The following is a 24875-nucleotide window of genomic DNA, read 5'->3' as shown; positions in this document are numbered from 1 at the left end:
CAACCAGTCATGCTTGCTGTATGGTGCTCATCTCTCGTTCTCAAAAATTCACATGGATGCTTAACACAAATACACAAAGACCGATACTCATACACACGGTCTTTAAATTAATTAACAAGTACAACTCTGTTAGTCTCTGAAGTTACACACATTTCCTTAAGCAACACATAGAGGCATTCTTTGCCTCAGTTTAAAGGTATGTTACATTCAGAGGAGCACGCAGGCTCCATTTCTCCTGCAATTGCACATTTCAGGAACATAAACTTTTGACCTGTAATGATGCCATTGGAGATCCACTGCATGTTCCTAATGTTTCTGGCTGAATAAACACCTTGCTGCCCCTGAGACACATGTAGGAAATCCCCCAGCCTCCAGCACCGCAGCTCAGTGATGCTGCAGGGTTCATCCACAAGAGTGAGCACCAAGCCGAGGTCACATAGTGTGAAGACAAGCACCGTAATTAAACAATTAGGAAGTGAGCGACACGTGCATGAGGTGGAAAACTGGGCTTTGGGTCATTTGATGGAGTTTTCGCTGTTGCTTTGAGGCCACGCTGCTCGTCATTGCAAAACTGCAGATTGCGGTGGAAGAAAAAGGCCACAATCTCAGCTTGAGCCCACCTTTACTGACCTGATATTTGTGATATCTGAGCTAAATTGCAATGACTGCAATGGTTGGACATTTTGGGAAATGCACGTATTAGCTTTCTAGCAGAGAAATAGATAGGAAGATTGACTCCACTGACGTGTTTGTCCGTTAAATATGAAGCTAAAGCCAAGAGACGGCCAACTTTGACTGAGAGCAGGTGGAAACAGCTAGCCTGGCTTTGTCCAAAATATTAAATATCCACCGACCAGCACCTCTAAATCTCACTAATTCAACATGTTATATCTGCCTTTGGACAGAACCAGGCTGGCCGTTTCCCCATTTACAATCTTTATGCTATGCTCAGCTCAGCTAATTGTCTCCTTTTCCCAGCTTCACATTGAACTAACAGACATGAATGGTATCAATCTGCTCATCTAACTTTCAGCCACAAAGCAAATATTCCTACTTCTCAAAAAGTGTTTATTTTCCGTGAGAATATGTTGCATTTATATCAAAGCTTCTGTTGCTACCAGTAGGACATACCCAGTGTGATACACCCTGAGTGGATTTGGAGATTTTAAAGGGACAAAAATGACCAGCAGAGCCGCCCAGATAGTCTGTAGTTAGGAAGTAAACAGTGTCCTAATGCTCCACTGCATACCGTGGTTAGCCAACAGAGAGAAGCTTATCTACTTAATACTGGGAGCCCTTGACTGACTGGTTGGATCCTTCTGTAGCTTCGCAAGACAAGAGCAAACAGTAGAAATCCTACACCCATCTGCTCAGGAAAGCTGCAATACTATGGTTCTTAAATTCAACTCTTGGATGCTGAAAAAAAACAATAACAAAACCCACAAGCAAAAGCACAATAATAAGATTTAGAGCAGTGTGAGTTAGTTCAGATATCCAACTGAATGCGCCAAATACTGCCGATTGGCTATACTGTATGAGGCACTGTGTATTTGAGGCATTCCTGGAAGGCTATGTGGACCAGACTGGCAGACTGGGCAGTGATGAGTAACAGCTTACCGCAAAGGGAAGAAGGGCTGGTGAGTAGGCTGGGTTGTCTGTGTGCGTGTGTGTGTGTGTGTGTGTGTGTGTGTGTGTAGTCATGTGTACATACATGTGTTCGGAGAGCGCACAACAACTTTCCTTTCACTTCATTCAGAATATGAATTCAAGCAGGTTTCATCTTGCATTTCTATCGCCCGAAAAATGTGTCCAAGTGGCGAAGCAGAGTATCAGTGAGGTCACAGTGACATAGACGAATCCTTCATTGGACGTCAGAGTTTCGGAGCAGAGAGAAAAAGGCAAGAGAGGTGGGCTCAGAAAAGAGACAAGGACTTTCATTCAGCGTCCTCGTAGTGCTGTCTTTCAACGTGCTCTTCTCACTCTTTCACTTCAGCTCCTCAGCGTGGATCTAGTTCTTAACGCCAGAGAGAAGTTAAAGGAAACCACCATACCACTAAATAGCTGCCACAAATATTTAACCACAAGTTTTACTGATTGAATCCAAAAGAGTCCATCCATACTGCACATGTTTCCATCATCAACGGCATTTGTTTTCCACCTCAAAGGCAGCTATTGGTGCTGGCATTGCCTGGTGGTGAGAGATGGACAGCCAGCATGCGGACACACAGCCTCAAGTCTTTATTACACTGAGAGAGAGAAAGAGAGAGGAGAGCAATGATAAGGCCCGGCCTTTACACAGACTGATAGGACACACACACACATCACATGCTTTGAACACACACACATACAAATACAGGCATGTATTTGTGAGATATTTGTTTTAGTGCCAAGTGCAAATGTTCAACCTTTTATCATGAAAATTCATTAAAGCAGAAAGGTCAAAATAAAATGACCTGGATGTCATCCAGCATGCTCACCGTATCTAATCAAATCTAATTCAACTACTCTTAAAAAAACCCTCTTACAAGCATTCTTTCTCTCTCTACCCCCGGTGGTTTATCCATCCATGTGTCTGTGGATGTGACTTAGGATGGAGGCTGCTGGTCAGTGTTTACCACCCAGTCCCACGCCCGCTCTCCTCACATTGTCCTTCCTGTTGTCCGAGACCAGCTCAGACAGGTGGGATCAGCACCCATTATGTTCTTTAAGACGTGTGCACACAAACAGCCAGTAAACTGCAGGTAAGAGAACTTCTTAAGCAGACAACACATAGCGGGGAGACATAATCTTGAATGAAGTCTGTTCAGACTGAGAGTATATTGTAACTTGAGAGGATTGTAGACCCTTACACCCATCTAGTGGTTACTAGAACAACTGTAGCTTTTGATATCCCCCTGCCGGCAATGTCAAAGCAGATGTTGCGTTCTTTCTTTTTTAAATCTTTTTCGACTGGTGGTGCCCATATGGCGTCTGGACACAAAAATGTGAAAACCTGTAAGAATGAATAATAATGGTAAACGAAGTCTCAGCAAAAAAGACATGAGCTTCACCATGAGCTCCATCGCACAGACGGAACACTCCATTAGCTATGTTGTACAGGTCTTTATGTTATTATGTGTAAGCCCTGTATGAGCAAGAACACATCACTGCAGAAGAAGAGAGGGCAGGTGAAGCTAAAATCTTTACTAAATCTCAAGTAATGCAGAACTGGCTGCAACTATATGATGACCATAAACGTAAGAGTTATGTTAAAATTCAGAATCAGGGATCAGGTCATCGTCACAAAGTTAGAAGAAAAATCCACCCTCAAATTAAATTGAGCTTTATCTATCTAATCATTTTGGATGGTAACGACTTTATCTCAAATAGAGACATCTGTCATAAACATCATGATGAAATCATCTTACATTTTTGTCTGACCATTACCAATAAATTAGTAAGAGGCTCTTTGGAATCAAATACTTCAGGTTTGAGGTATTATATACAAATTATTTTAACAACATATAGGGCTTCCAGCTGTGAATCAGAAAATTAGTCCATATCCAAGTAACATCACCATGGGTGCTGCCATGTTCCACTGTTCCATTCACTGTCTATCCACTGTCTGCCATAATGAGAGAAATAATAACTGAGATATTATACAAATAATTATGAGTGATTAAATACCACAGTATGGGGTGTTTATGAATGAAGCTGGTTGCAGCATGATTATAACAGAGAGAGAGAGAGAGAGAGAGAGAAAGAGAGAGAGAAGAGGAGGAGGAGGGTTCAAGATTATTAATAAACAGTATAATACAGTTTCAATTATTTAAACTATAACTAATGTAGCCTATCTATTGACTATGTATGCTGAACCATAAGCACATTGTATGATTTACACTAAGTTTAAAATTCTAATTCACACTTTTTGCAACTAACTACACCCGGTTTCATCTTCAGTTTATTTTTTTGTCAGATACTGTGTGAGTATATGAAAATTGAGAATAAACAAATGTGTTTGTTTTCCCATTGTATTTGTGTTCATAGTTTATATTTACAGCATGCTACAAATTTAAACTAGTTTTATACTTATTCACATCAGTGTGCAGTTGGCATGTGGATAAGAGCTATTTATTTGGTGTATAAAAAGTATAATTTTGGAAGACTTTATTACATTTTGAATGAAGTGTTTGGTGTAGCAGGAGATGTAAGATATTTTGTATTTTCTGTATGTGTTTTTGTGTGTTGAGTCTTGACAAGGAGGGTCGTAGTTTCAGAAATCGTGTTTTAGCAATTGCTAAATTGAGCATAAACTTTTCAACGTGCCACAAATACACAAAGAAGGTCGGAACGAACGTATCGCTTCCTGTTTCTACCGGTTAAAATAAACGGGTGTACAGGCGGTTTGCTTCAAAACATTATGGCGTCGAGAAGAACATCAACAATGCCAAGTACTTTTAAAAGTACCTCCACCGACAGTAAAAGGTAACGTTAGTCCTCGTCGTATTATTTCCTGTCTTTTTATTTAGTTTCTTGTAGTTCGCAGATTTGTGTCCAGTTTAATTTTAGGAGGATGTAATGTAACGTTAGAGAAGAGCCAGTCAGGCTAAGCTATTTCAGTTAATGCGCTATAACGTTGTATTATTTAGCAGAGACATCATCTTTTCACACTGCTGGACCAGACTTATAGCTAATACGTAGTCTGGGAAAGCAGATACACCTACAAGCCGTTATGTTCTTGTGAATAACTTATCGGTAGCTACTGTAAGCTAACTTGTTAGCAACGCTTTCGGTTTAGCTCGTTTTCCAAAATAAAGTCACCTTTTATTTTGCAATTTGTGCTGTCATTCCTACATTTTTTTTATTTGACTCCTTTTTGGTTTGTTTTCAGCACGAAAAGTGGGAGCAATGCTAGTAAACCCACCACCACCGGAACTGGGAAGAAAGGTGTTAAATGTAAGTATTCGTATATGTTCACGTTAAATTCATAAACGCTAATTGTTAGTTTGAGTGTAGTGCTGTCACTTATCAGACATTAAACATAACGTTAGTTAACTGTATGCCAACAAATTACAATACAGTCCTCTACCAGTGTTTTAAAACAATCTTTCCAAATTTTCTCTACAATTATTACCTTTAATAATCAGCTTGAATTATGTTGATTATAACATCCCATTGATGGGACGTTGTCACATCAGAAAAGTGTTGCATAGAAACCTCTTAAACCCTTTTCTGGAACAAAATCTTCTCGCTCCACCTATAGACTCAATATGGTCCAAAACTGACATTATATACTGCTTTGTGCTGTCATCTTCAAAGCTGTGTAATATTTAATATCACAAACTGTGTTGTAAATGTGCTCATCTTAACTGGCTTCTTTTCTCGAGCGTGTTGGTATTCTTGAACAAAGTTCAAGAAGGTAAGGTTAGGGGTAACTTGTAGCTGATATCATTTCAATGATGTGAGAGATGTACAGATGTGTTGAAATAGGTTTAACTAAGCTTCAGCAACTTCTTTTTTTTTTCTTTGTTGACGTCTTAACATCAAGCTTTAACAAGTGGAACTATTGTCAAGTCTCGATACATGCAGGCTGCTGAGAAGACATCTCTTTCAAAGGTGATACTATTATATTTTTTTTATATAACATATAATGCGTTTCACTCTTGGTGATCCAACAAGAGATGTTTTCATAAGTTAAATTCTGCCTCTGTTGTGTCAATGCGGTTCAGGTGTCTGCCTGTTGTTACATTGTGTCTGTTATACATTTGTATCTCATTGCACCACTATAACCATTTACAGAGTAACTCACTGACCAACGAGTCTGTTGTTGTTCCGCTGAGACCTTCCTCACCAAAACCCAGTGGTGTCAAAGCGAGGGTCGGCACTCCACCAAGACGCTCAATGGCCCCTCCAGCAACACGTAAGTAATTACTATGGCGATAACTGCATGTGTACTCGCACACTTGTTCATGAGAGATGAGTACATTTCTCACTATGGTTGTTGTAGTGTGTTCGAGGAGCAATGATGTTAACTTCCAATCTCTTAAACTGCTTTAAAGAGGGTTTATATATTTAGGTGTAAATGTTGTTGTTGGTACTTAAGATTTGAAGTGACTAAACTAGAATCGTTCACAATCTAACATGAAACCCGGCAGTGCAAAGATCTTCTTAACAACTTATTCCCCCTGAATTCTGATTGAGTCTGTAACTTTGTCAAAATGAGAACTATGGATAACTTGTGCGCATTTTCATGTTGTTTTCCTTCCAGCAATGATGTCACAAGAAACTTCATTGCTTGGGAAAAGTATTCTGCATTCCACTTTCTCAGATGGACACGGCTTTCGACCAGATTTTGATATTTCAGTCATTAAAGGTAAAGTGATTTAAAGTCTTAAAATTCTGGAAGTTTTGTACAAATGTGTCGTATAACAGGTTTTTTTCTTTTTTTTATTTTTTCTTTAAGAAAAAGCAATTCTTGAAAATGCAGTCGAGCTTGAGAGAAATCCAGAGACTAATAAGAGGATCATAGAGATGCAAACATTCCTACTGGCCTACCTCACAGCTAAGGTGAGCGAGTCTTAACATATACGAGTATCTGAAAGGCTGAACACTGCTTTTAATGCATCTGCTTTGTTAAATCGGTGTACAATAAAATGTAATCTTGGTGGATTGTCCGCTGTGTTCTGTGGGGAATAAACAGTCCGAGTCCCGTGTTGTGATTGATCTGACTCCATCACTTTGCTGTAGATGGAGAGCAACACTGCAAAGGCGGAGGCTGAGGCAGAGGCAAGGCTCATGCAGGAGATGGAGGAAGAGGAGGCGCTGCATAATGAGGTCCAGGAGAAGAAACGTCGGTACCTCCTCATGGAGAAGGACAGGCGAGCGAATGAGCTGCTGGATCTACAGGTAAGGAAATCGCTTCCTTTGTAATGACGTCTTATGATATGTGGTCTGTGTTTAAAAACAATAAATGTTAATGCATGTTGTTGAAATAACTAAATAAAAGAAGACCATGAAAGTCCTTTTTTTGTAATGTAAATATTTTATAAAATGTTTTTTTTTTTTAGAAATGTGTGTTATAATGTAAAGAAAAAGTGTGTGTGTGTGTAAGATAGGATGAGTGCATCTTACTAATATTGTAATTTTCCATCAGATCGCCGCACTAACTCCTGTGGGGGAAACTGCCAAGCAATTCACAAAGAACTACAAGTCTTTCGCCACAGCTGTGGACACCACGCGACATGAGCTGCCTGTCAAGAATTTCTATATTGACGGGGACAGAAAGGAATTCCTAGGTTGTTGTTGTTTTTACTTTGTTTAAAAGTCATTAAAAAGTTAAAGTTGTGCAAAAACAACACTGTTAAACATAAATTAATTAGTTTAACACTCAAAAATTCAGCTAATCTGCTTCAATGTTTTGATCGGATTGTCCCCAACTATATAAAACTATATTGTGATATTTATTCTTTATTTGGTGAATTCTAATTGGTTCAGGGAACTATCTGATATCGCCTGACTCCAGCTGCGTTCTGTCCACTTCAAACCTAAGAGATGAGCACAGACGAAACAAATACAGGAATCTCTAATAAGATAAAATAATATAATCCTTTATTAGTCCCACAGCGGGGACATTTGCAGGATTACAGCAGCAGAGTGGATAGTGCAAGAGACATGAGTAAAAAAATAAGAAGATCAAAAGTATAATAAATATGTAATCGCACTGTAAAGGTATAATAAATATGCAAAAAACATTACATTAAAAAAAAAATATATATATTTGGATTGCACAGATTATTTATATTGCACAGTTGATACATTGGATTAATATTGCACATGAATGAATAACTGAATGAGGAATGGTCAGTAAATGTAAAACAACCAGTATTATTCTGAATTAGGCAGATATTTGTGTGTTGTAGTTACTTGGTGATCAAAGTAAGAGTCCTCATAAAAGAAATTAAAATTTTTAACAATGTAGATCTTTTAAATCAGTTTCTATGTGTGCGCCTGTACCCCAAATGACATGTGCGTTATATGTATTTTGCAGGAACCTATGATAGATGTTGTTATAATCATATCCACTTTGTATCTGCTCATTTCAGATAAAGCTGGGGCTTGTCTGAAGGAGAGTGAGGCGTTGCTGATGGAGTGCACAGAGGGAGATCATAAGGACAACAGCACATCTCTAGAGTGCCTTAAGGACATGAAAACGACATCAAAGGCCATCAGTCAGCAGCTGTCAGGGTAGGCACATATACAGAGAACCTGGTGGTGCTGTGAATACATGATCAGCTATTTGTCAACGTTTTCATTAATTATTATCTACGCCAAGAGAATCATGCGATCGCTCGCTCTTGTGTGTGGGTCTGAGTGTTGCATTCATTCAATCAAACGTTATTGCAGTGGTGGTCATGGACGCTGCAGACACACCTGGCGGAGATCTGCACTCTACTAAGTGCACTTTTCTAGTTTCCCTTTATGCTATGACTGCTTAGTCATAACTGTGATAAAGTCTTCTTTAAAGAGAGATTCATTTTGTATTTGTATCGCTGAAGCAAATAGGGCTGCTGTTTGACAGCCCTAGAAAACAAACAGTTACTTACTTCTGAAGAACTGCATGTGTAAAAATGCATCCTGGCCAGCTTGCGCTTGTGCTCAAACATTGTTGTTGTTTTCCATCTTCCTAGAACATTTTCAGAGCTGCTGGAGTTGTCATCGTTGGTCTGCCGCCACACAATCCATGTCCAGCAGGCCACGGAGGAAGAACAGCTCGGCACCGCAAGAACCCACCAGCTCTTCTGTCCTAAACAATGAAGGATGCCACGCAGCATGGGATACACAGTACATGCACTTTGGATACCCCTCAACAAATTATTTCCCCCCGTTTACATGTATTTGTAACATTTATGTCTTGTTTTTATGTATGCCGTCTGATTTCTTTGCAGCTGTATTATGATATATTGTAAATGCTAAATGACTGATGCTACTTAATACTTTTATTGTAATAAATGCAATATGAACCAATGCAAATATGGATTAAACAGTCAACATGGGCATTTAAAAGAGAAACATGTTATTAGGGATACAGATGGGCCTCTCTGAGAAGAGTTAAATGTTTAAATCCATGTTACATTTGTGTTCACTCGATAACGGAAAACTATCACAAAGTAATTTAAAAATTTGACGTAGAAGCAGTGTGGAGTTTACTTATATGAATGTTTCTTCTGTTTAGTTTGTGCCTTAGAATTAAATATAACCACAACTTGTTTTGACAAATGTTTAAAAATAGTAAAACTATGCGATTTGTATAATTTAATTCAAATCCTCCTGCCTTCAACTTCAAACCAGAGCCGTCTTTTTTAAACTGCTCTGCTTCAAAACGGTGCGTCTTATTCCGGATGTGACGTCAAGTCAAAACAACAGTGACTCCTTTCTATTGGCTGATTCTGGAAAGTGACGACCGGTGTTTTCTATGACCAATGAACCGCAGGAGAGCGCCTCGTCGCATGTGAGTACATGTTTTTTTTTTTCACATATCAAGCATTTTATAGCAAATGTCACATAAAGCCAAGTTTTCTAACTTATGATGACAGTTCGCGTCGTTTAACTTGCGTATTATTCGATAGTAACGTAATTGGCGCGTTTTTTCGTCGTTGGTGGCTAGCTAACTGCTGTAGCTAGCTAATGCCTAACTTTAGACTTCAGCCTCGTAGTACAGCTACCAGTAGCATCTTAGAGCTACCAGTCCGTTATAGCCTTACCAGCTACTATCAAGAAACACGTTGCTGTTGTGTCCTTTGTTGCATAACTTCCAAAAAAGCAGAAAACAAAAGCTGATTTCAGATAAAACTAGGATGACAACAATTAAAGCTAACGTTTGCTATTTCAGAGAGTTATAGTAATGAAGCAACAGATACTATAGGCTCAGTTTGCATACTGTAAGATAAAGGCCACTTTATCTTACAGTTTAAATCTGTTCTGCGTTACACAAAGAAATCAACTCGGAAAAATGTCAGAGCAGAAGTGAGATAAACAGCTGTTATGTGTCAGTGGGTCAGATGTCGACTAGTGCCACCGCAGGAGAAGCCGTTCTTGTGTGTGCGTATTGTATCAGATTCCTATTTAGACTACATATTCAGCTAACAACCAACCCGTTTCCCCTCGAGCAGCTCTCACTCTCAGAGGAGGGATGCACCACCAGCAGCAGCAGGAGGAGAATGGCGACAGAGGACTGAAGAGCAATGGCGAGGCCAAGGCAAAGCACAGGTGAGAGACGGGGAGAGGGATGAGAGACGAGAGCATCATGGGAAAGACACCGTGCCCAGCGGGACCTGCCAGACCATGTGCCCTGCTCGTGAGCTGCGGGACCGCGAGCTGCAGAACCGCCTCCACCGCTTTGAGTTGCTAGCGGGCACGGAAAGAGACCGGCGGCCCAGGGGAGACCCCTTGCGTGCCGTCAAAGAGTATTCCAGACCAGCAGCTGGGAAAGACTCGACAAACCCCACAGATCTACGTCCACCTGCAGTGTTACTGAAAACTGTGTTTTATCTTATTGATGACATCGCTGCCTCCCCTCACCTGCGGCCATGGACGGAGGCAAGTAGTGTTTCCCCAGTCACTCAGTTTTGACTTTTACCAGTTAGTTAGGTCAAGAGAAACTTTAACCATGTGTTAAGGGAATTGGAACTTTTGGCGTCATCTACACACCTTTGATGGCAGTTAAAACTGTTTGCTTTACTGTAACACACACACTCACAGTTGGCACAGCTTCATGTAGGCATCCTCTAAAACATGCAGTATATGTCCAGAGCAGCAACTTATTCTTTAGAGTACCAAATGACCTAGAATTTACATAAATATCTTGGGTAAATCTCTTCGCAAAATATATTAACATAAATGTAACTCGTCTTCCAGATGTACAGCTTCGCCTTTGATCGTTTGCGTGGCGTGAAACAGGACATGATCATCCAGAGGGTGTCGGGTTTGACCTGTGTGGCCATTTTAGAGCGCGCCGTGCGTTTCCTTATCTATGCCTCCTATCGGCTTTGTGGCGAGCCCCTGCGGCTCTACGACCCACGCATCAACGACACACACCTCCAGGAGAATCTGAGCTGGCTGTTGGATTGCTACGCGACCGGAACGGGGCCGCATCCCAACCAGGAAGAGTTGCAAGCTCTTGGTCTGCTGTACAACTTGGGTATGTCACTGTGTTTAATACAGGTTTGACCTTTTTGGGCGTTGTATTTGCATGCATTTTTAAGCATCCTATAAATTACATGAGCAGGCTATTGATGCAGAGATCTGATGGAAGAGTTTTTCTGTTGAGCAGTCCTCCGAATCTGTTGTCATTGGCAGCTAATGTAACCCCAGTCTTTGGGTTTTACACTACAATAATAGATTTTGTTGACCTCGAACTCAAAGGTGTACTGGAGTCAGAATTTTATCCGTAGCTCCCCTCAGTAGATTAAGAATATAAATATCTTGCGTTTTTTATTTCTTCATGCTTGCTTACTATTCCCCCCCCCAGGTTCAGCTCGTGCCGCGCAGCACGTCATGGAGCTCCCCGAGCAGCTCCGCAGCTCTCCTGCCATCGCGCTCGCTCTTTCCATCAACAGAGCTTTTCTGGAGCGAAATCCCGTACGGCTGCTCCGATTGGCTCGGAGGTTGAATTTCCTGCAGAGCTGCGCTCTGCACCGACACTTGGTGTCATGCGGCCGAGACCTGCTGCTAATATACAGCCACGGATACAGCAGCCGCAACTGCCGCTTCCCTCTGGACGGACTGGCTGGGCTCTTATCTCTAGACGAGGCGCTCGCGGCCCGACTCTGTCGGGCGTATGGAGTGGTGGTGAACCAGGACGACCAATTAGTTTTCTCCAAGGCTGCTTTCACTGAGCCCGAACAAGGGAAACTGCACTGCAGACTGTATCACAACGTAGTGGCAGAGAAACAGAGAGACCTCAGTGTTGGGAACATCATTCACGATTGTGCTTGAGACAAATACAAAAAGAGTAAATCGTCACTACATGTAGAATAAATTGTCTCTTTACTGCTGTCCGTCCACAGGGTGATCGGTGCCACTGGCAGGGATTTAAAATCTAGTCAGGATACTTCAGCAGTGTTTTCATCTTTCTGCTCCTGTTATTGGATTTGAGCCTTGGAGCTTCTTTCGAGGACACATGTTCAACATTAGGGTCAGGGCTTTTGTTGAGCTCATTGGCCACGCTCCACCTGAAGCTGAACTCGGAAAAGAAACGCTCCCTCTTGGTTCTGAAGCGGCTTCTTCATCCTGATCATGCACTTGGTGCCTGATTTACTTAAAGATGTGAATTTACTTTTATAATGTTACTGGTTATGTTGTTTTAATATTGTGTTCATGCCATATTGTATTTTTTTGGTTAAGCATTTCAGAAGTTTTCTGAAAAACTACAGTTTGACATTGTTCATTTGTTCTCATCAATAAAGTACCTCAAACATTTAAATAAATGTGTTGCGTAAAAGAAATGCCTTGGTCCTTCATTTACACTTGGTGAGACTTAACTGCATATAAGCCCTTTTACCACCTGAGGGCAGCAGATATCTGTAGAGTGCACCAACGTATTTAAACCAGCATTAAAAAAAAGAATTGACTTAACATTTTGGTAATCTTTCTAACAAAAAGATCATTTTGTGTTTTTCCTTATTGTTTTCCACTTTGGCAGCATCCTGATGTTTTCCAGCGCAAAGGAAGCTATTTGTAGCTGGTAAATCTTCTGAGTTGTCAGCTGCAGCAGAAGTATGTGAACTGTGCAGGTAATTTATGGTGGTTTGAGCAGCGGCTCCACGCCTCACACTGGGGTTAGTCATGCTGCCGCGGCTCACAAGTGAGAGGAGGTATTGAGGTGAATGAAGCGCAGCCGGACGTCTCCTGACTGACTGACTGCTGGAGGAGCAGGAAAAAAAAAAACCCCACCGACTTACTAGAGATCACTCGGGAAGCAATAGTTGCACGGATTTTTACATGTCAAACATTGCTTTAGAGTGACATTTGTGCTCCCTGAAGTGGGAGGACGCTTCCAATTTGTAATGCTGAAATATGAGAGAACGGAACCGGGGCGGGTGAATGCACATGGGAGAGGACTGTCCGTGTTCTCGGGGCTCTAAGAGGAAGAAAAAAAAAAAAAAAAAAAAGATTTGCTTGGAACTGGATTCGGTGAAGTGGGATGATTACAAAAAAAAGTTGATCTTTGGTTCCGGACGAAGCTCCTGCACGCCTACCATGCCAGCCGACCTCGATGGCTAGAAAGACGGATCGAGAGGGAGCTGCAGACACAGACTGTTAAATTTCCTTTAACTTGGAGTCGTAGGACCCTCGAAGTCCTTCAGAGGGGGGAGCCGATATCCGGCAAGTCTCCGTTAACTGAGGCCAACATGTTGCGGGTGTCTTTGACAGCTTTGAGTCTCTCATGGACTTTGTTCATCTGCAACGTGAGCAGAAGTTCTGCACAAGAAAGACAGTAAGTAGCCCGCGTTGCATGCGATGTCTTTAAGCTCTCTACGAGCATTCCCGATGCTCTCAACCGGGAATTGTAATATGCACAACTTTAAATTCAGCTTCAACATTTTACATCAAATGGGAAAAGTGTGTGTGGTCACAGCAACATTAGCAATTTTCATTAAAATATGTGCAGCAAACATTTTGATCACTAAATTGTAATAATCACCGTCCTAATCTGTGAGATTTGAATATGTTATATTTGAGGATATATTGTAATTTCTGATGATAACATTGTATTATCGCAGCACCTTGCCATTCATGTTTGTTTGTTGTTCATTCACTGCTGTATTATTGGACCTGTCAGCAGTTACACTAAGTGATGCAAAGAAAGTTGGCCTACTCTGCTTATTGTATTGTGATGGCTGGAATATATGCAGTTTCCTCGTGCCACATGAAATATTTCCAAACATTTAAATTCACATGTTTGACAGTAGCTTATGTTATTCAGTTCATAAATGACTTTTGTCTCTTTGATGTCGTCAGTGAGGCTGCTGTCAGCTGCTCGGGAGCTTAATTCAAACCTTGAGATTTGTGTTAAAGGGAAGGAGTTGTAAACAATTCTTCCAGGGTGGGAGGGGGGGGGATTGAGTGCAGCTCTATGAGTTAACAGAAAATACTGACAAATGCAGGCGTGATTTGCAAAGGAGAGCTTAAATCGTCAAGTAAAACAGCTCAACTGAGGGTGAAATTTGGGCAAAAAGGCGAAAGAGCATAAAACCATGTGACTGAACTAAAAAAAAAAGAACTGGCTGTTTTCAAGACTTCACCTACAAAAGAGCACAAATCCTTCTCAGGCACTGACCAGCTGAGGACAGAAGTTGGGCAAAAACAATGAGAAGTTGAGTACATGGAGCCATGTGACTGAAATAAGCATGGTCTCCAGCACCTGATCCGGGCTCATCCGAGAGCTGGTTAAACTCACTGTAGATCAAACGCGCAGAGTCAATTTCCTCGTATTATCTTCCTTCTCCCGAAGCCTTGTTTTCCAGGGGGATTTTCTCATGACTTTCTCTCTCAGGAACTGCAGTTGCCTCCGGCTGTAATGCTGTAGTGCTGTAATGCCAACCACCTGATCCTTCTCTCAGGCATGCAATTGGGTTTGCGCTCAAGGCTTTGCTCATTCCTAATTTGTGTGATCTTCAGTAAAGTTTTTCAGGGGGTGATTTGGCCTATTTGCCTTAAAAAATAAGAGTTGGATTGACTTGGTCAGGGGCTGAAACAAACAAGGGAATATTCAGGCTTGTATTGTTTCAGGTACATATCTGCCGCATGTGGATGGCATAACTAATTTGGGACTGGGTGTTCTTTTTTTATCAAATCAGGTTTGGATACTCCAACACATCAGTTTGTTTTATCATGTTTTTCTTGTGTAGCAAATGAGCTACAACTGCATTTCGTAAGTTATCCTTAAACTGCTCCTCATGCCCCTAAGATAACCCCTAACAGGCCTCACTACTGATTTAGTTTATAGGACCATGCGTACAAGAGTCCCTGAAGCTGGCGCTTTGGGTCTAGAAAAAGCACCTTACAAATAAATAGTATTATTATTCTGTCTTTGCTACCTGAAAGACGTAGTCCCTCAGCACCAGATGGCATATTCCTTCATCCAAATAAAACTTAAATTGGCCTTTTTTCCCCCCCGTTGATAAGCATCAAAGAATGACCTTTGCTCTGTGACCTCGGTGACAGGCTCCTTCCCTCAATTAAGTGTCAGAGTGACTGTGTGGAATCTCAGTCGTTATTTTTCAAAACAGACGCCAAGGTTCTGTCAAGAGGTGCCAGACCACCCAAAGAGAAAACCAGGGCAGGAAGCTCATTGGCCGACAGGTACCGTGTCCCTGGTAACCATTGCAATTAAACCTGATCTCGCTGCACAAATCCAATCGGAATGTCCCTGTTTGTAAGTGTGTTTTGTTGCGTACGCGTGCACGTGGCCGTGTGTGCGGGTCAGGGAGGAAGCGAGACGGAAATGTGAATTTATTCCTCGTTTACCTGTGTATCGTCTTGAAAGATAACACTCGAAAAACATTCACTTAAACTCACTTAAATGGTATCAGTGTCTGAACGCGCCTAAAAGTGGAGCACTGATGCAATTCATATGTGTTCATATTTAGCATATACATGTATGTCCTCCTCATGTCTCTTTGTTCTCTCTCTCCCTCTGTTTTGCCACCTTTACTTTTCCTGCTCTCCTTCCATCTCACCTCTCTCTATCCCCTTGCTGCCCCCCGCCTTCTCCACCTTGCTCTTCTCACAGGGGTTATTTGGTCGCCGCACCCTTGGTGTTTCGAGCGGGTGTAGAGGAGAGCGTGAGCATAACCATCTTCAACGCCAAAGCAGAAACGCGCGTCCAGGTGCAGCTGACGGTGAAGGGACAGACGGTCACCCACAGCCACGTCTCGGTGCTCGGTGAGAACAAAAGCTAAGGTTACCCCGGCACAACGCATGACTTTTAGAGGGAGAACCTGCACTAACAAGTTGAGCTATGAGACGCCCCCCCCCCCCCCTTTGTGTGGTTTACTCAAAGGATGTAGAGATCACACAGGCGCACACGTCGATTTGAAGAACGTGCCCGACGTGAGCCTGATCGACCTCTGCCCTCGCTGTGTGCTCCTGACCAGCTATGGTTGTCATATACATTGTCTTTGACTGGAGACATCAGTTCAGCCTATCCCACCGGCCACTCTGTGTATAAAGTGTGCAATTAGTTTGACAGCGCCATTGATAGAGGGTGCTTGCTCTACCTCAGAGTGGCATTGAGACAGGCTGCAGCTGGATTCCCAGTCTAGTAGCGCTCACAGCTAACTGGATGTCAATCATACAGATGTTTGTACAGATTTCAGAGAACTGAGACAAAAGTATATGAAAATGCTCTCACAAAAAAAAGAAAATATCTTACATTAAAATATCTCGTTGTCTCTATTCCAGATAAAGGCACCATCAAGCTAAAGGTGAGTCTAACTATGTTCTACTCAAGTTGTTTCCTCAGCAGAGTCCCACGTTGATATGCACGCTGCCTTCCAGAGATGTGTAGAATGCGCGGCGCTGTTTAGCTGTGACAGCTGCACAGTAGTGAGAGCCCCCTTGTCCGTTGTGTGCACATTCTTCAGGCAACATGCAAATCAACACTAACGTTATTTGTAATGCAACATCTGTCTCCGCTCATTCATTGGGAATAAGGTAACAGCCTCAATATAATATGCACCAGCTGTTGACGTGCATGTATGGTCCGCCGCCCCCAAAGGCTGGAATAGATCAATCTAGTATACACAACTCGATTCTTCCCCTCTGTCTCTCCCCACCCTGTAACCTCCACCCTCATTCTCGTGAAATACAGTCATGAGCAGGGTGCTCTGGTTCAGCTTGGCATCGTCCTCCGGTGTTTGAATGTAGTTCTTTTGTTATGCGGTGGCTTTGGTTCCATAGAAATGTATCAAAAATGTTGAATCAAGGTGAACTGTGCAGCTTACAGTAAACATTTCAATCCTTCCGCCACTGACCTCATTTACTTTTGGTAAATCCGTCCCTGTGTGTGTGTGTGTGTGTGTGTGTGTGCCACCAGGTTCCCTCTGGGCTAAGAGGCCAGGCCCATCTGAAGGTATGGGGGAACCGTCACCTCACCGAGGGAGGCTACATCTTCCACAACTACACCACCGTCACGGTGGAGAGCAAGGGCACGGCCGTCTTCATCCAGACCGACAAGCCCGTCTACAAACCCAAACATAAAGGTTCCCTCATAGTGCACCTGGTAGTTAATCAGTTAATCACTGCACAGAAATGCAGAGCATTGAGGCTCATTTTTAGGGTTTTTTCTCACGGAATCAAACTTGATTAATGAAAATCAGCCACAAGATGCCGTCATGTTGATGCTGGGTTCAAACTGAAGAACAGCGATGGTGATCCTGATAGGTAGTATGGTGTCTTTAGATTGGGATGTAGCATTTTAATCCATCACATTAATTCAGACGGTCAATTTAATCAATTCTGTCAAGCAACAAGGTTTTATAATTTGATCCGTGACGGCCCACAGATTCATTGATCCGAACAGAAATACTAGTAAATGTTCACAATGCATGTTTAAAGGGTGCAAACCTGCTGCATTTTACAATATTCTGTTTCTTTTTCTGCCTTCAGTGTTCATCAATGTCTACACGGTCACCCCTGATCTGAGGCCAGTAAATGACAAGGTAATTCAAAGTAGATGTCACGTTGAAGGAAATAAAGTTGCACCTAAAAACATTGCAAACATTACACACCACTCTTTGACACCAGGCAAATAAGCCATAAAGGACTGAGTCTTAAGTGAAAATCAACAAGATGTGTGGCGAAATCTGTATTGCAAAAAATACAAATTCTCAATCTCCAGATCCGTGTTTACGTTATACAACTGACACACTCTCCTCTTTTACCATATCACCTCAGCAATATGACAACACGTTATTTTAGCACAAACATACTTTTCCATCTCTAATTGGTGGAGTTAAGAGGAGAAACCTGGTCTGTGCAGTGAAATGTACAGTTACCTGTTTACAGGAGCCATTTCTCTTGGAATGTTAGCAATGGCTCCAAATATACTGTGCAACTGTGCAGACAGACGGTTTATTGATGTTTGCAGCTCTAAAGGCCCGCTGCTGGTACGGGGCAATACTCACTTTCACAGATGGATGATTGTTGGATAAGGAATGAGTGGGGAGAAGCGTTGGGCGTAGGATCCTCCCGAGGCTTAACGGTTTGTATCTTATTCATAATGTCTTATCTTTCCTCTCTGTTTTTTTAAATTTTTTGCAGATTGAGGCGTATGTTTTGGTGAGTGGAGGCTGGCGGGACCACCCAAGGGACAGTGGCAATTTTAATTCCCAGCCTGGTCGGAGATTACAGAGCAGGAGTCAGGGCAGCTCACCTAGATAACAGGGTGCTCTTTGGAACTGTACAAGGATAAACAACATGAAAGGAATCTCTTCTCGTCTCTTGGTTTTGTCTTTATCAGTCCCCCCCCACAACCCCACACGCACTGTCTCCCTGTCTCACACTTGCTGGCCTTACTCATTTATTGTCTGTCTTCCCAGAACTTTTTTTTGTAGAGCAAATAACAAGCTGCTGCTACATAAGAAGCTTAGGGAAGCTCATGCATTACTCATAGCTAGCGCTTGGATTTTTGTTTAGTTTTTTCCTGCTCTTTTACCTGCAGCCTATGTATAACCGGAGGAAAAGTTGTGAAAGTATTTTGACAGTAGCCAGGTCTCTGGGTCAAGTTCAGTTCAAGGACTTAAATGTGAAATGATTCATCTTCACACTTTTAATTTGACAGGATCCAAGAGGATCTAGGATGGTCCAGTGGAAAAGTCTAAAATCCATCTGTTGTGGTGAGCCACGTCTTCTCTAATGTCTTTGCACTTTCATTGTGCAGCATATAGATTCAAATTTCATCACAGTGTTTCTGTTGGTAATATTGTCACTGAAGTGATAATACATATATTTGACATGTCATTTTAGGACTGCTCATTTTATTTCAGTATTAAAAAAGAGGGTGATAAAACGTATCAGGGGTGTATACGGTGGTACGGGTATGGTTGATCACTGTCCATCATACAGGCATTGAAGGTGTTAACTACATTTCTGTGTCCTATAGGCGTCGTGAACATGAGTTTCCCTCTGTCTGACCAGCCTGTGTTTGGGGAGTGGTTTATCTTTGTGGAGGTGCAGGGCCACACCTATAACAAGTCGTTTGAAGTGCAGAAGTATGGTGAGACCCTTCACGTACAAGAGAAGCACAACAGTTAATAGTTCTTTGTAGAATAAATTGTCCTGTTGTTCTTTCTTGTGTTTTTATTTCTAGTAGTGATACTTCATGTTCAGTGTATTTTTAAAAAGTTACTTTAAAAGGTCCATTGAGTGTTTCAGAAAAAAGGAAGCAAACTTCACATGATTCTGATAAACATCTTTAGAGACAAGAAGAAAACACTGCAAGGAGTGTCGTTTTATGCAGAAAGACACTTATAGAGAGTACGAGACATTATACAACGAAAATTACAATCATGTAACTGAAGTAATATTATGTCTCCTCCTTCACAGTGATGCCCAAGTTTGAGTTGGTGATCGATCCACCACGCTACATTCGTGATCTGAGCTCATGCGAGCAAGCTACTGTCAGGGCCAAGTAAGTCACTGAAAATGATATATCAAACAAAAGTGAACCCTCGTCTTTCCTTCTGTTGGTACACGTAGCTCTGCTTTAGTACATTCATCATGTTCTTTTAATTGATTCTGGATTCACTGACCATGGCTGCCTCGTAGATGTAGAGTTCTGACGTGTCAATGTTGTACAGGTACACCTTTGGGAAACCAGTGATAGGGAAGTTGACAGTGAATATGACCGTGAATGGAGTGGGCTACTACCGCCATGAGATGGGCCATCCTGTGATTAAAAGCATGGAGGTCAGTTTATTTACTTCCTGGTCAACAGATATCCTGATTCTGCGTGTTATTGCTCCTGTTTGAGAATGTGATAGCAAATTAAAGGCTGGTATTAAAACTTGATTGTGTTATTTAGGGCTGAATTTAGTCAATATTATTATCATACATACATTGAACATAATTGTTATTCTGTGCGATTCGAGCTCTGGCACTAGAATTATGTTCCTCTCCTGTTCTCAGATCAAAGGCTCCGCTAACTTCAGCCTGTGTGTCAAAGACATGATGCCCTTGGATGTAGCCGATCACTTCAGGGGCACCGTGAGCATTTGGGCGTCAGTGAGCAGCATAGATGGGAGCAGGCAAACCACTTTTGACGATTCGACGCCCGTCCATAAACAGCTCATCGACATCAAGTACTCAAAGGACACGCGCAAACAGTTCAAGCCTGGTCTGCCTTACAAAGGGAAGGTGAGACTGTAGAGACACAACCCCTGCATGTAACACCGCATACTGTTCGTAACCAGCTTTAATGTCTGCCACCTGGTGACTATAGATCAATTAGGCTGGTTATTATGTACCCTGTTGTCTGCTTTTTGTATTTTCCCACCTACTGTTTGTTAATTCTCTCCCTGTAGATTGAGGTGACGTACCCTGATGGGAGCCCAGCTGATGGGGTGAGGGTGCGCGTCAAAGCAGAGCTGACCCCCAAGGACAATGTCTACACCAGCGAGCTGATCTCCAAGCACGGCCAGGCCACCTTTGAGATCCCCTCCATCCCTACCGCTGCCCAGTATGTCTGGCTAGAGGTCAGTAGCAGTAGGGTTAGGGAATATAAACAGGGGGAAAAGAGATGGTAATTGTAAGCAGAAACTTTTTATTTCTTGTTTGGCATAGACCAAGGTGACATCCATTGACGACAAGACAGTAGGAGACCAGTACCTGCCCAGCTACCTGTCTATCAGTAGCTGGTACTCTCCCAGCAGGTGTCACATCCAGATTCAGAGCCCCAGTGCTCCACTCAAGGTCAGTGCTGCCTTCTTGTCCTAAATTCCTCTGCGAATGTCGTCTTCAGCATCAGTTGTTTCAGACCATTTTTATCAAAAGATAATACACTACGTCATGCTGCCACAGTGTCATCAGTAACTTAGTGATGTCAGCGTATTTTGCGTCTCTCCGCGTGCGTATAGGTCGGCCAAGAAGCAGAAGTTGCATTCAAATCCACCTGTCCCTGTAACTTCACGCTACACTACGAGGTGGCATCGAGGGGGAACATCGTCCTATCGGGCCAACAACCGGCCAACCTGACAGCCTCGCACCGGGGAAAAAGGGCGACAGTTACCTTTGACAAGAACATTCACACCACCCAGCTGCCTCCTTCTGCCTCTGGTAAGTGTGTTTTTTTTATCCCCTGGATTTTGATGGATTTAAGATGTTCAGAAAAACCTTTTAGGAGGCCTGTTTTCTTTCTACTCTCAGCAGCATGTGCTAGGAGTTAAAATGTCTGAGCATTAAGCCTTAAGAGGTTTCTTTTAGTAGTTTCATTATAATAGCAGCTCAGCACCTTATGTAAGCATCACACAGGCCCCAACCTATTCCCTGTGATTCTCCTGTCTGTCCTTGTTGATCGAGTGTGATTGAGTGTCCCAGCATCTTTATCAAAGATGTCTTTAACATCAGAATACCTAGTCTTTATGAATACTGTTTCTCACACCCCCCCCCCCCCCCCTTTGCTGTCACGATGCCAGGTGTTGCTGGCTCCTCCTCCTCCTCCTCCCAGGCCGAGATGGACAGCTGCTTGTCGTTTCTGCGTTTTCCTGTTAGCCACAGCATGGCACCACTCAGCCGTCTGCTGGTCTACTACGTGAGGGAAAACGGCGAAGGCGTAACGGACAGTCTGCAAATCCCTATCCAGCCCGATTTTGAGAACCAGGTTTGCATTATCTTGAAAAAATACTGTAAGGCTTCCCTGCTTTCCCCTACCCATTCCACACGAGGCTTTCATTTCAAAGAAAAAGAAAAGAAAATGTATCAACAAAAACATACACAAGATACAAAATACAGGTACGTGTGTCTAGGTATTAGATTGAGAACAATTTTGGTTCCTTTTCAGCCATGACTTAGTACCTCTAGTAAAACAAATTAACCAAGCAGGGAAGGAGCATGACAATGTTGGCATTTAAAAATAAGCTTTAAGCTGAACATATTTTGTTTTTCCAAGGTGGCCTACACACAGAAAGGCTTTAAGTATCCCAAGAAAACCATTTTATCTGTAATACCCTTTATTATTTAAAGACAATACTCACCCCAGAAAAAGCCTGTTCACCCTGCTGTTGTCTGGAAAAAGATCCAGAAGTATCTGCTGCTGAACCACCAGACTTCAAAACAGCTTCTTTCCTCTGACTTTTGTTTTCTTTCCTTTGTAGCAAATTGGGACTACAGTCTAAATTCCGTTGTGCAACCCTGTCGTACAATAACACATAATAAACCTTGTAACCTTGTAAAATTATCACACATTAATAAATTAATGAGGGTAAGTTAGTTGCCCAAACGTTGATGTTGGATATGTCTAAGGTATCATAAAAATATCTTTATTAATAATTCATAAAAACATGGAAAAGTCAGGATATATATTTTGGAGCTGAGGCCAAGTATCCATGCACCAGCTCTGTCCACAGTGTAATGTCTGTAAACAAACAGCTGTGTTGGCCTGGGAGAGCTCCCCAGTTCCTGCCTGCATTAGGTGGAGTTAACTCCCTGAAGTATTTACAGCTCCCTGGTATGCCATTACAACACTTCGTGTGTGTGTGTGTGTGTGTGTGTGTGTGTGTGTGTGTGTGTGTGTGCCGGAGGAGGGGGGGTTTGTGAGGGCATGATGAGACAGAGGCCACGCAGACCGCAGGCAGATGAGTGGGGTCGTGACAGCAGAGGATGAGAGTGGTGAAAGGAGGGCAGCGGAACCGATTAACGGGGCTAATTTGTGACTGCGCGCTGCTGAAAAATAGTTTTTGAAGTGTGAAAGTTTATGGCCGACTCTCGCCATCCCTCCCTCTTTCAAAGTCTGTAGTTTTCCACTCTCTGTCCTCATGTTTCCCACCACATCTTACGATTCAACACTAAAGGATTTATGTTCGTTGACTGAATATGATACCAAAACATTGCTACTTAAGAACTATCAGGCAACACTGCCGTCTAGTGCTGGAACATTTAGTCAGTTCAGTAATTGGAAAATAAACTTTTCAAATGTGAGGATTTGTTTCCGAAAATGTTTGACATGTTATAGATTCAATGATTAATGAATCAATGAACCTAACAATGTATCAGCAGGTGAATCAATAACTAAAATAATTGTTAGTTGCATCCCTTCTGCCAACTATCGTTTGAGGTTTAATACACAATAGTTTGGTCTAAATAACTGGTTGTATAAATGCTTGCTGGTCCATAGTCGTGTTATAGTTGAATTGTGTTGGTCGGTTTGCAGGTGTCTGTTTCTCTGTCAGCTAATGAGTCGATGCCAGGAGACCCTGTGACCCTGCGCGTCCGCGGAGAAAAAGGCTCCTGTGTGTGTGTGGCCACTGTGGATAAGAGCCTTTATCTATTAAAGCCTGACTTCCAGCTCAGTCCAGATAAGGTCAGTTCTAAGTTTACAGTGATATCTTCATTCTGTCCACCTTAAAATGTGACTGAATCTTTTACAAAATCTTACCTGTTGTTTTTCTTAAAACAAGTAAATGAATGCGTTTCCTCTGGGCAGGTGTTTAAAGAGCTGGCAGATTTTGACGTTTCGGATGCCTTCGGCATTCCCAAAGATGACGGACACTTCTGGTGGCCTGGGCTGTCATCAAAGAGGCGCAGGCGCTCCTCTGTGTTCCCGTGGCACTGGGACATCACCAAGGACGCACGCTTTGCTTTCTCAGTGAGAACACACACTTAGTTAAAGAGCCCACAGAGATGGTACAGGTATAAAAAAAGAAATAGTAATCATTGTGTGTTTGTGTGTTTTTTTTCTCTCTCTATGTTTAACACAGGAAACGGGGCTGGTTGTGATGACAGATATGGTGAGTTTAAACCACCGGCAGAGCGGAGGCATGTACACAGACGAGGCCGTTCCCGCCTTCCAGCCGCACACCTCCACCTTAGTGGCTGCCATGCACTCTCGACCCACAACCAGGTAAATGACCTGCTTCAGAGAAGTCAAAGGCCGTCTGTGTGCCTCTTAAAGTTGTTTTCCTGACTGAAAAACCTTATTTAATAGATAAAACCCAGAGCCTTTCTCCGCTTCTCTCTGTTGGGGTGGCCTCTCTCACCACTAAGGGTCCTTGTATTTGAGTTACTTATTCCACTCCTTAATGCCGGATGGAGGAAAACAAGTTAGTGATGAAAATTTACTGTGATCTCTGACTGGACCACACACAGTTGCTAAAGCATGTACTTTTTCTGAAAACAATTCATTTGAAAGCAAACCCACGAGAGAGTAATAATTACTTAATGCCTCTTAGAATTATATTCTAGTTGTACACTTTCCAGTATTTGCCGTGCCTGGGATGAATAAGGTCTCCAACATGAGTAATGAAAGAAGAAAAAGAAAAACATGACAAAAGAAATTAGTTCTGTTGGTGTGTCCATATTTTAGGTCTGCATTCCTTTGTGCCACGAATACTCATCACTCTGGTGATGAACATTAAACACATGACGTGACTCACAGATTGTCAGAGCGGAATGCAGAACAATACATTTTCCAATTATGGTGTTGTTTTATTGTGAGCAGCTGAAACCTTTTACTGATGTCAGCTTGTGTTTTGGTTGCAGAGCAGAGAAGCGTAGGCGCACATTTTTCCCAGAGACTTGGGTGTGGCACTGCCTCAACGTCAGGTATTTAAATCTTTGTATAAATATTTCACTTGTGTGTGTGTGTGTGTGTGTGTGTGTGTGTGTGTGTGTGTGTGTGT

General features: G+C 42.3%; 3 protein-coding genes across 3 annotated transcripts in view; all 3 read left to right on the top strand.

Annotated features, from left to right (window-relative positions):
- The first annotated feature begins 4384 nt into the window (after nucleotides 1-4384).
- haus8 (HAUS augmin like complex subunit 8) lies at nucleotides 4385-9025 on the top strand. The gene is made up of 10 exons (XM_031863857.1): nucleotides 4385-4464; nucleotides 4871-4935; nucleotides 5528-5595; nucleotides 5779-5899; nucleotides 6248-6352; nucleotides 6443-6546; nucleotides 6727-6885; nucleotides 7133-7274; nucleotides 8082-8223; nucleotides 8667-9025. The coding sequence occupies exons 1-10, from the start codon at nucleotides 4400-4402 to the stop codon at nucleotides 8791-8793; spliced, it is 1098 nt and encodes a 365-aa protein (XP_031719717.1). The 5' UTR covers nucleotides 4385-4399; the 3' UTR covers nucleotides 8794-9025.
- A 350-nt stretch (nucleotides 9026-9375) lies between these two features.
- On the top strand, nucleotides 9376-12482 carry sac3d1 (SAC3 domain containing 1). The gene is made up of 4 exons (XM_031863856.1): nucleotides 9376-9487; nucleotides 10149-10575; nucleotides 10894-11176; nucleotides 11507-12482. Exons 1-4 carry the CDS (start codon nucleotides 9459-9461, stop codon nucleotides 11971-11973), a joined length of 1206 nt encoding a protein of 401 aa, XP_031719716.1. The 5' UTR covers nucleotides 9376-9458; the 3' UTR covers nucleotides 11974-12482.
- Nucleotides 12483-12897: 415 nt separating this feature from the next.
- The window catches only part of cpamd8 (C3 and PZP like alpha-2-macroglobulin domain containing 8), a 38907-nt gene continuing 26929 nt past the window's right edge, over nucleotides 12898-24875 (top strand). The window contains exons 1-19 of the mRNA XM_031864058.1: nucleotides 12898-13474; nucleotides 15773-15924; nucleotides 16444-16466; nucleotides 17078-17243; nucleotides 17650-17702; nucleotides 18304-18321; nucleotides 18824-18878; nucleotides 19145-19258; nucleotides 19588-19672; nucleotides 19842-19950; nucleotides 20170-20397; nucleotides 20565-20735; nucleotides 20824-20952; nucleotides 21117-21315; nucleotides 21675-21859; nucleotides 23408-23557; nucleotides 23681-23842; nucleotides 23955-24097; nucleotides 24736-24798. Coding sequence (XP_031719918.1) covers nucleotides 13389-13474; nucleotides 15773-15924; nucleotides 16444-16466; nucleotides 17078-17243; nucleotides 17650-17702; nucleotides 18304-18321; nucleotides 18824-18878; nucleotides 19145-19258; nucleotides 19588-19672; nucleotides 19842-19950; nucleotides 20170-20397; nucleotides 20565-20735; nucleotides 20824-20952; nucleotides 21117-21315; nucleotides 21675-21859; nucleotides 23408-23557; nucleotides 23681-23842; nucleotides 23955-24097; nucleotides 24736-24798 — 2291 coding nt within the window. The 5' untranslated portion in view covers nucleotides 12898-13388. The remainder of the gene's footprint in view (nucleotides 13475-15772; nucleotides 15925-16443; nucleotides 16467-17077; nucleotides 17244-17649; nucleotides 17703-18303; nucleotides 18322-18823; nucleotides 18879-19144; nucleotides 19259-19587; nucleotides 19673-19841; nucleotides 19951-20169; nucleotides 20398-20564; nucleotides 20736-20823; nucleotides 20953-21116; nucleotides 21316-21674; nucleotides 21860-23407; nucleotides 23558-23680; nucleotides 23843-23954; nucleotides 24098-24735; nucleotides 24799-24875) is intronic.

The sequence above is a fragment of the Anarrhichthys ocellatus genome, unplaced genomic scaffold (genome assembly GCF_004355925.1).
Source record: "Anarrhichthys ocellatus isolate YVR2014 unplaced genomic scaffold, GSC_Weel_1.0 scaffold30, whole genome shotgun sequence".
Taxonomy (NCBI): domain Eukaryota; kingdom Metazoa; phylum Chordata; class Actinopteri; order Perciformes; family Anarhichadidae; genus Anarrhichthys; species Anarrhichthys ocellatus.
Note: the sequence above shows the minus strand (reverse complement) of the source record. Positions and strands in the feature narration are given on the sequence as shown.